The sequence below is a fragment of the Xenopus laevis genome, chromosome 8L (assembly GCF_017654675.1).
Source record: "Xenopus laevis strain J_2021 chromosome 8L, Xenopus_laevis_v10.1, whole genome shotgun sequence".
Lineage (NCBI taxonomy): Eukaryota > Metazoa > Chordata > Amphibia > Anura > Pipidae > Xenopus > Xenopus laevis.
Genome location: NC_054385.1, coordinates 127,344,161 through 127,356,982, shown reverse-complemented (window position 1 = coordinate 127,356,982; position 12,822 = coordinate 127,344,161). Strand labels below are relative to the sequence as shown.

Below are 12,822 nucleotides of genomic sequence, written 5' to 3'. Positions count from 1 at the left end.
ACGGATCTCACTGTGTTTGGCCAGCTTTGTGTTGCAGTATTGACGGCTATCAGCCTCTCTTTCCACCTACAGTTGCTGGTCTCTAAGGCTTGGTCGATCATTACTGTATAAGCGTCGTTGTACAGTGAGATGCTAGACAACCAAGACAGCAGCAGATCTTTCCTTGACACTGATGGTTGAATGTTTTATTTCCAGACTATTTCTTAAGGCTGTCGCTTCCATGTTCTCCGATGGCTCTTTAGAGCAGCCTGTGATTATTGAAAACAGACCGTGAAACAACTGCAATGTGATGAGAGTTGTCCATGAATTTTGTGTAGAGCAGGTTGGCTGGGGCTTTCTTCACAGTCTGGAAGGAGTGTCTAGCCAAGCCATCTCGTGTTAGAACTTAATAAAGAAGGGAAATTCTCCAGAAATTCTGTGGGAAAGAATTTGTTTGTCATTATTAAATGGAATGATTGCTCTTCTTCTCTGCCACCAGGAAGCATTATAGTTGAGTTACATATAGCTGCACTTTCAGATTCATCATCTGATGTGATGACGGTCCCATCATAATTTGATTTAGTAAGGAACAAGTGAACATAATCATATTGTTTTTCGCAATGGACAAGGTTTCCATGGGTCACCCAAGCCTCTGCTCTGTTTGTTTGTTTCATATATAATTTATAATCAGTAGCAGACCTTTGTTCCTCTCTTCAGTTTATTTTGTGTTTTTTGTTTAAATGGCTGGTGGAGACCGTTCTCAGTCTTTTTCTCTCTACTATCACCACTATGGAGACTATCTGACCTGCAGGGAGGTCTTCTCTCTGAGTAGGTACAGTACTGCTTGCATCTGGTTCAGTGCAGACCATTCACTTCCTGGGAGGACCTCCCTATAGATCTGATGGTCTCCCGTGGTGCTGATGGAAGAGTGACGATGAGGTGTTGACAGTTAAGGGTTGTAGGTTTACTATGTTAACGGTTTCATGTATCTCCTGGCTAAGAAAGGGGTCCAGACTCTCCGAAACTAGAAGATTGTTGTATTGTCCAGCTTGTAGTCGTGGAGTCATTCCACTCAGTGAATTGCAATTGGATGCCACTGAATGTCAACGGTTGGGTGGTATAGCTTGAGTCAGATTAGCCTCTGATCTGTGGAATTCTATTCTGGCTGCTTGACTGCAGGTTCGTTGGTTCCTAAGCCAGTAGTGCACATGACAAACTGGAACTGTAGACCTATTTATGCTCTCATGTTTGCTCTCCTTTGAAGTGTGAAAGGCCTTGTGTATTTTGATTCAGGTTACTGATGCTGTAGCTTGCTTAGGTTAAGATGAGATTGTACTGGAATCTACCTATAGCAGAATTCAGGCCAATGGAAACTGTATCGACGCAATAGTAAATTTTTAGCTGCTTTGTGTGTGCTCTTCTGTGTAGCCCTTGAAATGCATTCAGGAGAATGTTCTTAGGGCAGCTGATCTTCTACTCTCTTCAAATGAACGGATGTAGAACATACAAGGGGTCACACATGGAATGGCCACTTTTAATTCTTCCGTTCAAGCACACGAGTTATTGGAAACCAGAGGAATTGAAAAGGCTTCTCTTCACTTCTTCCTCTTGCCCATGCACCATTTTCTGGTAGACATGGAGCATTGGTAGACCAAATTCTCAAACCTTATCATCCGTTATCCATAGCATGTGAATATTGGTCAGGATCAGCAGGCTGAGAAAGCTGGAGAAAACTTATGTAGGGGATGCAAGGCAGCAGCTTTGGTTTTACGTCAGTGGAGAAACAACCTGTATGCCACTACCCTTAGTCTTCCATATTTTGCCTTGACGTCAAGAGTGATGAAGAAACAGTTCAAGTAGTAGAAAAGAATAAGAGGTGAAGAGCGTGGTGTCTTATGCAGTTTCTGGAGGTTAGAAGGTACAATTCTCTGATCTCTAAAACAGAGATTGACTTCAGTTCTGCAACTGTGTTTGTACTACATGCGTGTATCAGAGATACTCATATTGTGGCCTGCTTGGAGGGTGATTACTTGTAACTGAACCAGGCTTATCTTTTCCCAGCAACATATTTCCAGGCTTGTCGACAAATGATCTGGAGGTTCTGGAACGTCCTCCTCACAATGGCCGCCTGTTACTCAAATTCACCAGGCTTCCCACGCAGCCTCTCCTTTAGGGCCGTGCTTTGTAACCCGTGGCAGCCTCATTGGCTCTGACTTGGGCATTTCACAGATAATATACTTTTTGTCCGTTCGGGTTCCATACCTGAAGTTCTTTCTCCGGCTGTTTACAGCGCAGGCAGTTGGAGAATAATGGGCCATTGTTTTAGCCCCGTACCAGGAATTCTTAATCCCTTTCATACTTCAGAGGCCCCTGAGAAATACAATGACATGCGAGTGGTAATTACCTAGTAATAGGTCTGTTTCAGAGTTGGTAGCCTGGCTTATCTCAACATATACAGAAGCGTCAATTATTTCATGCAAATAAAGCCAGCACGAGAATCCAGAGGGGAAAATAAAAAAAAATAATTAAGAGAAAACGGTTTAAATAAAATTAGCATTTTACCATTTACAAGAAAAGAAGTCTTGTTTTCCCAGAAAAAGAAGCTTCACCGCAGTCCGTGAGATAAATACTTAAATAAAATGTTACGTGGGCAGCTAAGGGCACCACTGTGGCACCTGGAGTAATACTGCTGAGTATTAATATTTGTTTAAAAATCTTCTGGGTGCATGAGCGTGGAGTGAGTCTAGAGTTTCCAGCGTTTTGCTTCCATCTCCAGAGCAAGGAAGTCATTAATAACGATTAGCCTCAAACTGAGCCAAAGGCTCGGCATATCCCTGGCTCCTCGAGAATATACTTGAAGCCAGGGGCCCGGTCTCTGCAATCCGGAGCCCTCTAAGTGTAAGTCTCTGGACTTTTATGTGCAGTCTCCTGGATTTGAAGCTCTTCTTTAAGGGATACTGTCATGGGAAAAGATGTTTTTTTTTTTTTTTTAAAAAACACATTAGTTAATAGTGCTGCTCCAGCAGAATTCTGCACTGAAATCCATTTCTCAATAGAGCAAACTGATTTTTTATAATTTAATTTTTAAATCTGACATGGGGCTAGACATGTTGTCAGTTTCCCAGCTGCCCTCAGTCATGTGACTTGTGCTCTAATAAACTTGTCACTCTTTACTGCTGTACTAGAAGTTGGAGTGATATCACCCCCCCTCTTCCCCCCCCTCCCCCCAGCAGCCCATCAGCAGAACAATGGGAAGGTAACCAGATAACAGCTCCCTAAAGGTGGCCATAGACACACAGATAATATTGTACGAAATAAATTTTCGTACGATATTCGGTGCATGTGTGGTGGGAAAAGAGCCGACCGGTATCGGCAGAAGACTTGGATATCAGTCGGCTCGTCGATCGGGCTGGACAGAAAATTTTGATCGGGCGTCTTTCAAGGCCCTCAAACATCGCCCATTGTTAGTGCAAAATCGACAGATTTCTATTGTTTCTTCCTGTATATCTGACGATTCAGCTCTACACGTGTGTATAGAAACGAATGATCTTTCTTGGAAAGATCTTTTCCAAGAAACAATATTTTTTATGTGTATGCCCACCTTAACACAAGATAACAGCTGCATGGTAAATATAAGAACAGCACTCAATAGTAAAATCCAGGTCCCACTGAGACACATTCAGTTACATTGAGTAGGAGAAACAACAGCCTGCCAGAAAGCAGTTCCAGAGTGCTGGTTCTTTCTGAAAGCACATGACCAGGCAAAATGACCTGAGATGCACCTACACACCAATATTACAACTAAATACACTTGCTGGTTCAGGAATTAAATTTTATATTGTAGAGTGAATTATTTCTAAACCGTGTAATTTAGAAATAAAACAATCTAAATATCGTCCTATAAATACAAACTGGAGCTGCCATATTGCTTCTGTTGTGTTTCCAGAACATTCCTTTTCTGTATATTTGAATTAATCCCAGGTGTCATTTTTGCAGGTGTGACATACGTGCGCCCTGAATGGCATCTTTCCTGCGCGACCTCCATGCTGAACCCCACAGGACCACGCACTGCTTCCCATCTCGCAAGTAGCCAATCAGCATCAAGATGTGCTAATCGCATTGGCATATGCCCAACTCCCTGTGTCTCTTATTTCGGTGAGTTTTCTAACCTGCCTGTTTATATGTTACCCATATATACATATTCTTGCCATATTGTTCCCCTTATTATATAGGGTTTATAGCATTTTGTGTGCATAGAACATTTAACAGGTAGTTCCCCTTTTATATGAACTTTTAATATGATACAATGAGAGACAATTTGCAGTTGGTTGTTTTTAGTGGTTCTTGAATTATTTATAGTTTTGTTCAGGGCTCTCCAGTGTGTTGGGGTTAAAGGAACGGACAGATAAAGGTCACATTGCCGTGCCCTTCAGAGTCTGTAGTTTTAGGGCCGGGTGGAAATTCTTTGTTGCTGATACATTTTAGTTTGTGTGTAAGTGACTGGAGTATGACTCAAGGGCTGCAGCCTTTCTTCTCTCCGTCAGGCGCTTTCTATCAATTAGACACTCATTAAAGGGGAACTTGTGGAATTTGCTGCTCAGGCAGAGGGTATAAGACTGTCAATTCTAAAGGCTGGTCACATTTACCTGAACTGCCCTCTGCTGCTTGACCCCCATTTTCAGCTGAGTCTGCAGTGTCCTAGCTATAGGCCTCTAGCAGCCGACGCGTTTCGCTTTGGATTGCTTGAGAAACTTCTGGGTTTTTTTTTTTTTATGTGGACTTTGAACTGGGAAGAAACAAACAAACTGGTATTTCCAGTTCCCTTTCAGACCGCGCTGCAGTGCAAAGTGTTGTTTCTACCAAGTATCCAGACTTGAAATCCTATCTGCTACAGTCTTGAAGCTTCAAGGGCCAGTTGTTTGGGTCCATTTGCAGACTGCTTATAAAGTGTGAAATTGTAAAAAAAAAGGTCAGACCTTGTATGCATTTGTATTTTGCTGCCTAGGGAAGCTGGGTATGTCAGAGCCATATATGTGCAGTTAAAGGGCAACTACACCCAAAAACTGTTCGACAATTATATTTTTTTCATTATATAAAACAACAGTTCTTAGGTGAAGTTCCCCTTAAAAAATTACAGTTTGCCTTTAAACAGTTAATTTTTTAGTACAGGTATGGGACCTGTTATCCAGAATGCTCGGGACCTGGGGTTTTTCCGGATAACGGATCTCTCTGTAATTTGGGTCTTCATGCCTTACGTCTACTAGAAATTCATATAAACAATAGGCTGGTTTTGCCTCCAATAAGGATTAATTATATCTTAGTTGGGATCAAGTACAAGTTACTGTTTTATTATTACACAGAAAAAGGAAATCATTTTTAAAGATTTGGATTATTTGGATAAAATGGAGTCTATGGAGACTCTATGGGAGATTTCGTAATTCGGAGCTTTCTGGATATCGGGTTACCGGATAAGGGATCTTATACCTAATGCTTCAGGCAGAACTGGATTTTCTACAGCTTGCGTCTATACTGAATACTAATTGGGAATTAAAGTCCCCTTTATTGTAAGGGTGAGAGCACGCCTTTAAGGGCAGAGACACATGGTCAGATTTGGGGAGATTAGTCGCCCAGCGACTATTCTCCCCGAAGTGCCTTCCCGCTGGCTAGTATGAAAATCGCCGGTGGGATGGCACTCAGAGCGATTCGTTTTCCGAAGTCGCCCACTTTGAAAATCGCCGGCGAGATGGTACTCGGGTCGATTTGTTTTCTAAAGTCGGCCACTTTGGGCAACTTTGGAAAACAAATCGCTCCAAGTACCATCCCACCGACAATTTTAATTTTAACCAGCAGGAAGGCAGTTCAGGGAGATTAGTCGACCCGAAGAACAGAAGATTTGCCGCCGGGCGACTATTCTCCCCGAATCTGACCACGTGTTTCTGCCTTTATTGGAGCAACAGCCTGGTGCTCACCAAATACTGACTTTCTGTTCTGGAACTTGAATGCATTGTTCATGGCTGTACAAAATGCAGTGCAGTCAGGAATGGGATTCTAAATAACTCAATGATCAGGAATGCAGGATGTGGTGGTAACTTTAACCTTTAACTCTTAATTTGCAAAGCTCATGAGCACTTTTATGACTTCAGTCCCCTGGTTGAACACTTGCTTGACTTTACTGAGCAGTAACTTTTGAGAGAATTTGGCAGGTTCGGCGAAGCCCCAGGTGCCAGTTCAGGAGGGTAGCCGGCCCCCCAGCTCGTTGGCCATGTGATGTGCTGACCCCTCTATTACAGTGACTGATCCTCCCTATATAGGAGTCGCCAAAAGAGAATTGGGTCTGTTGCGGGTCATTAAGCAGAAGAGGATTTTGGGCTGGGTTGGCTGCAGGTTTAGGTTTAAAGATTTTTTGCCCACGTATTAACGGGCGAATTGTTGTGGTTATTAAAAGATCCAAATCTAAAAAGTACAAACGGAAAAAAATGTTTACTGATTTGAATATAAATACAAAAACTTTGAGTATTTTGGACAATTGCTAGCAAAAGAAAATCAAAAACCTTTAAAAAGTCTGGATGGCTTAAAAAAAAAAAGGTCCAATAGGATCAGTGCAGCTCCCATTGGTTTCTTTAGGACTGCTCTTAATTTAAGTTTTGTATCAGTTTTTAATGGTTTTTACACTTAAAGGAACAGTAACACCAAAAAATTGAAGTGTTTTAAAGTAATGAAAATATCATGTACTATTGCCCTGCACTGGTAAAACTGATGTGTTTGCTTCAGAAACACTACTATAGTTCATATAAACAAGCTGCTGTGGAGCAATGGCGGAAATTGAAAAATGGCTATATGTCACAGGTTAACTAATGGATAACAGATAACATTATGTTCTACAGAGCTTATTTGCTATCTGCTGTGTAACCTGAGCCTTTTCTCCTTTGAATGGCTGCCCCCATTGCTACACAGCAGCTTATTTACCGGTATATAAACAATAGTAGTGTTTCTGAAGCAAACACAACAGTTTTACCAGTGCAAGGCAACACTGCATTATATTTCCATTACTTAAAAACACTTTTATTTTTTGACGTTACTGTTTCTTTAATGACAGTCGGATTGTTTGAGTTTTACAGAAATTCTAAAAGAAAAATTTTTTTAGAGAAAAATCTGATTTGTAAAATAAAAATAAATAGAAATGTGATTGTTGCTAAATAGGCCCCAATGAGAAGTTTTTTTCATTGTCCAGAAAAAAAAACTGGAAGTTCCGTTTTTTTTTCTTATATTCATTTCAGTCTGAATGGCTAAAAAAAAAAAAAAAAGGTTTGATCGAATCAGTGCAGCTCCCATTGGTTTCTTTAGGACCTCAACTGCTTTTAATTTGTTTTGTATCAGAGTTTTACAGAAATTTTAAAAGAAAAATGTTTTTAGAGAAAAATCTGATTTGTGAAAGAAAAAAAAATAGAAATCTGAATGTTGGTAAATAGGTCCCTATGAGAAGTGTTTCCCAGCTTTGGAGCACTCCTGTTTTAACTTTCTGATTTTTTCTGTCATTGTCCAGAAAAAACCCAATTTTTTTTCTTAAATTAATTTTCGGTCTGAAAGGTTCAATCGGATCAGTGCAGCTCCGATTGGTTTCTTTAGGACCTTAACTGCTTTTACTTTAAGTTTTGTATCAGAGTTTTCCATGATTTTTACACTTCTCAGATTTTTTTGAGTTTTACTGAAATTTTAAAAGAAAATAATAATAAAATATAATAAAACATACATCTGAATGTTGGTAAATAGGCCCCTATGAGAAGTGTTTCACGGCTTTGGAGCACTTTTATTTCCTGTTGTTGTCCAGAAAATACAACAGAAAGTAGTTCCGTTTTTTTTTTCCTTGTATTCATTTCAGTGTTTAAAAAGTTGGCCCTGTAAAAAAAAGAAGATATATAATAAAACTTCCCCTTTTCTGGCTAATTAAAAGCTTCTCACAAAACAGCTCTGTGGCCCCCGGAGGGGTTGGGGCGTAGTTGCCCTTTGGGAAGAGTTTTCATTTTTTTTTCTTTTTTTATATTCACGCTCCCTGGAGAAATCTGATCCGATCTGTGGAACAAAAGGAGAAAGGTTACAAAAATGGGACTTTTTTTTTTTTTTTCTCTTATTCTCCTTTTTTTTTCTTCTTCCCCCCACAACACCCATTTAGTGCAACTTTCTCCTCCCAGATTTGACTCCCATTCCCTGGCTGGGAAGGGGGGAAATGCTTGCAGGCCCGAAAGCTATCGCCTTGGAAACAAGTGGTCAAAGAAAAGGGGAGGGTGTAGGGAAGAAAGGAGAAGAAGGCCTTTGTGTTTCCATGGTAATAGAAGCAAAAAAAATCCAGCTTTCAGGACAAAAGCTTTGACAGCAGCAGCAGCAGCAGCATCCTGACCCCGTCTCTTCCTCGGCTCTTCAGGACAGGATTGTCTTTTATGCTTCAAAATGGCGTTTCCATGGCGATGCGGCCTAAACAAGACACCTCCCTGCACCCACACACCCCACTGCTGTCTCTTTGTGGGATCAAAGCCTATTTCACTAGGTGTGTGGGGTCTTAATGCTCTCTCTCTCTCTCAGAATACCAGGGAAGCCTTTCAAATTAAAGGGCAACTAAGCTTCACTAGAGGTGAAATAAAATAAAACGACAGGCCCTGAAAGGGTCGGTGTTGCCCAATGACAACTCTGCAATAATGCTGCTGCCCCTTTAATAAGACGAGTGCGGTGTGTGTGTGTGTGCGGCAGGTAAACAAAGACTGAGTCTCGTTTGGTGCCAGAGAAACTTAAACAGAAAGTTGCCCCGGGGGTGATTGGTAAACAAGATAATGAGTTCTCACCTGTTGGCGTGTGATGCTCAAATAGGAGAGGGGGAGGGGGCAAGTTGGGGCAGTAGAGAGATGAGACAGATCAGCCCAATTACTGGCTCCCGCGCCTCTCAGTTTCTTCTGCTTTGTATCAGACACATTATGGGCATTTAATAAACATTGAGCTGTTGGGGCTATAACTTTCCTGCCTCATGTAGGAGTAAAACTGATGTGATATGTGTCAATGACCTTCCATCACCCCCCCCCCACCGCCTTAACCGTTCCCACCCACCATTGGCAGTTTGCCTCCCCCCAGTGGCAGTTTGCCTTATCCTTCCCCCCTATTGTCGATCCACCTCCCCCCCCACCCCCCACTATGGTCAATCCACCTTCTCCTTTCCATCCCCACTATTGGCGGTTTGCCATCTCCGGCCTGCCGTCTGCCTTGCACCCTTCCATTCTGCCTTGCACCCTTCCATTCTGCCTTGCACCCTTCCATTCTGCCTTGCACCCTTCCATTCTGCCTTGCACCCTTCCATTCTGCCTTGCACCCTTCCATTCTGCCTTGCACCCTTCCATTCTGCCTTGCACCCTTCCATTCTGCCTTGCACCCTTCCATTCTGCCTTGCACCCTTCCATTCTGCCTTGCACCCTTCCATTCTGCCTTGCACCCTTCCATTCTGCCTTGAAACCCTTCCATTCTGCCTTGCACCCTTCCATTCTGCCTTGAAACCCTTCCATTCTGCCTTGCACCCTTCCATTCTGCCTTGCACCCTTCCATTCTGCCTTGCACCCTTCCATTCTGCCTTGCACCCTTCCATTCTGCCTTGAAACCCTTCCATTCTGCCTTGCACCCTGACATTCTGCCTTGCACCCTGACATTCTGCCTTGCACCCTGACATTCTGCCTTGCACCCTGACATTCTGCCCTCTCAGATCCATTAGCCCATCACATTTTTCTGGACTCTCCTATATTTGCAGCATAACAAGGGGATGTGGTCAAGGCATGACACGGCCAAAACCCACTAGAATTGTGGTCCAGTTCTGTTTTTTTTCTGCCTTCCGCCACCCTCACTGGCCTTTCTACCCTTCCCAAACTGAACCCTTCCTCTGTTGCCTAACCATACTCTTCCTCAGCAGCACATATATATATATAACATGGGCAGTCTCCTGTGCCTCCCTGATTATCATGAGATTATTAATCTGCCTATAGATCACTCGCCAGCTTCCCATTAGCAGCCAATCAGCTTGAGCGCTGACAGATTAGCCTATTAACACACCCTCAATCGTTTATCTATTTATTGCCTCGTTTGTATATTTCAGCTAATTATTCCTCCAATATGATCATCAGTAATTATATTTTGTTTGCTTTTTCTAATTATATAATAAACCACCAACACAATGTGCACAACTATAAATCCCACGCCTCTTCCCAAGCAATTACCCACACGCCACTAATACTCTCCATTTCCCTTCCAGGCCATCTGATTTTCTTATGAGTGGGGACTGGACAGCCAATCAAAATAGAGTCGCTAAAGGTTAAAGTTGACTTTCTGAAGGTGCCTTTCGGCCTGAAGAAGCCTGTGCTGAAAGAGGCAGTCGCAGTTTTGGCTTCGACCCAGGGTTCGGGGGGACCCAAATCCGCCAACGTGGATCGCCACAAAAGCCGGTACTCTGAAAACATGGACAACGATTCCCAGTACTCTGGTTACTCCTATAAGTCCGGCCACTCCAGGAGTTCCCGAAAACACAGGTGGGAATACTGATTGGGTACCCCTGGAACTATAGCAGGGTGACTGTTACCCCAATGTTTCTATATATCTGTAACCTTGTTATGAGCTAAGGGGGCAGCCTGAAGGCCAGTTAGGGGGAGATTTGGGGTGAGTGTTTGTACCCTGGGTACCCCTGGAACTATAGCAGGGTGACTGTTACCCCAATGTTTCTATATATCTGTAACCTTGTTATGAGCTAAGGGGGCCCAGTCTGAAGGTCAGTTAGAGAGAGATTTGGGGCGAGTGTTTATTTGTACCCTGGGTACCCCTGGAACTATAGCAGGGTGACACCCCAATGTTTCTATATATCTGTAACCTTGTTATGAGCTAAGGGGGCCCAGTCTGAAGGTCAGTTAGGGGAAGATTTGGGGTGAGTGCTTATTTGTGCCCTGGGTACCCCTGGAACTATAGCAGGGTGACTGTTACCCCAATGTTTCTATATATCTGTAACCTTGTTATGAGTTAAGGGGGCCCAGTCTGAAGGTCAGTTAGGGGGAGATTTGGGGCGAGTGCTTATTTGTACCCTGGGTACCCCTGGAACTATAGCAGGGTGACTGTTACCCCAATGTTTCTATATATCTGTAACCTTGTTATGAGCTATGGGGGCCCAGTCTGAAGGTCAGTTAGGGGGAGATTTGGGGTGAGTGCTTATTTGTACCCTGGGTACCCCTGGAACTATAGCAGGGTGACTGTTACCCCAATGTTTCTGTAACCTAGTTATGATTACTCCTTCTACCAGTGGTTCATGCTGCTCTCACCTATTGGCTCATGATATTAAAGGAAAACATTCCTATAACAAGACTTAACACGACGGCAGTTTGATCTCATTCCCGTTCCTTGGGGAAAAATCAGGCAAGGGAGAGACTTTGCTACTTTGTGGCTAATTAACTGATGCCCTTTTTTAATAAGCATTCTTGAAATAAAGGGATAGTTTTACCTGCAGGTTGGCACCTGTTTCAACTTCAGTTCCCAGAATCCTCAGCAAGCCATTGCAGGTCAGCATAATCCAAATAGCCTGTTGCAGCGTTACCTAAACTGTTGTGCTGACGCACGCGGGGGGTATTGACGAATGGGTGGGGGGATCAGCCTGGAGGCCATTTAGGGGAAGATCTTGGAATACTGCCTATTGGCCCTCCTTGATACACCTGGAAGCCCAGCTTGAGGGTCAAGTAGGGCGAAATCTGGAGAAAAAAACAACTATTTGATATCCTGGATATACTTGGACCTCTGGCAGAGAAACCAATGGTTTCCTATAGGTGTGACCTTGTTATGATCTAAGGGGGCCCCTGACCAAAAGTTGAGCCACTAAGGAAAGCTAGAACTGAAAAGACAACCATCAGCTTATTTTAATCAAAATTCTTACATTTGTAGAGATCGGAGGGAGCGGCATCGATCTAAAAGCCGAGAAGGAAGCCGCGGTGATAAATCGGTCACCATCCAAGCACCAGGGGAGCCCTTATTGGATAACGAGTCAACGAGAGGGGAAGACAGGGTAAGTTCTGAAATTAGATTGGCTAGATCAGTTGGTACTTCTCTAAAAATTGCCTTGGTATGCTGTGGTGAAAAATTAGGGGTGCCTGAGAGGCAATAGGCTGTATCCGAAGAGGTACCATAAAACTATGGCAGCATAGGTATTCCCCTGTACTAAGCACAATTCAGCAGGAACAGCCCCTAAGTTTGCTCATAGTCTACAGAGAGATCCCATAAAACTATGGCAGCATAGGTATTCCCCTGTACTAAGCACAATTCAGCAGGAACAGTCCCTAAGTTTGCTCATAGTCTGTACAGAGAGATCCCATAAAACTATGGCAGCATAGGTATTCCCTGTACTAAGCACAATTCAGCAGGAACAGTCCCTAAGTTTGCTCATAGTCTACAGAGAGATCCCATAAAACTATGGCAGCATAGGTATTCCCCTGTACTAAGCACAATTCAGCAGGAACAGTCCCTAAGTTTGCTCATAGTCTGTACAGAGAGATCCCATAAAACTATGGCAGCATAGGTATTCCCTGTACTAAGCACAATTCAGCAGGAACAGTCCCTAAATTTGCTCATAGTCTGTACAGAGAGATCCCATAAAACTATGGCAGCATAGGTATTCCCCTGTACTAAGCACAATTCAGCAGGAACAGTCCCTAAGTTTGCTCATAGTCTGTACAGAGAGATCCCATAAAACTATGGCAGCATAGGTATTCCCTGTACTAAGCACAATTCAGCAGGAACAGTCCCTAAGTTTGCTCATAGTCTGTACAGAGAGATCCCATAAAACTA

General features: G+C 43.0%; 1 protein-coding gene across 2 annotated transcripts in view; it reads left to right on the top strand.

Moving 5' to 3' along the window:
- Positions 1-12,822, top strand: part of vangl2.L (VANGL planar cell polarity protein 2 L homeolog) — a 55,366-nt gene that overhangs the window by 31,575 nt on the left and 10,969 nt on the right. Inside the window, 3 exon segments of one of the 2 annotated variants that reach the window (NM_001088710.1) lie at positions 3,976-4,134; positions 10,259-10,532; positions 11,923-12,043. In NM_001088710.1, coding sequence (NP_001082179.1) covers positions 10,462-10,532; positions 11,923-12,043 — 192 coding nt within the window. In that variant the 5' untranslated portion in view covers positions 3,976-4,134; positions 10,259-10,461. 2 annotated transcript variants of the gene reach the window in all.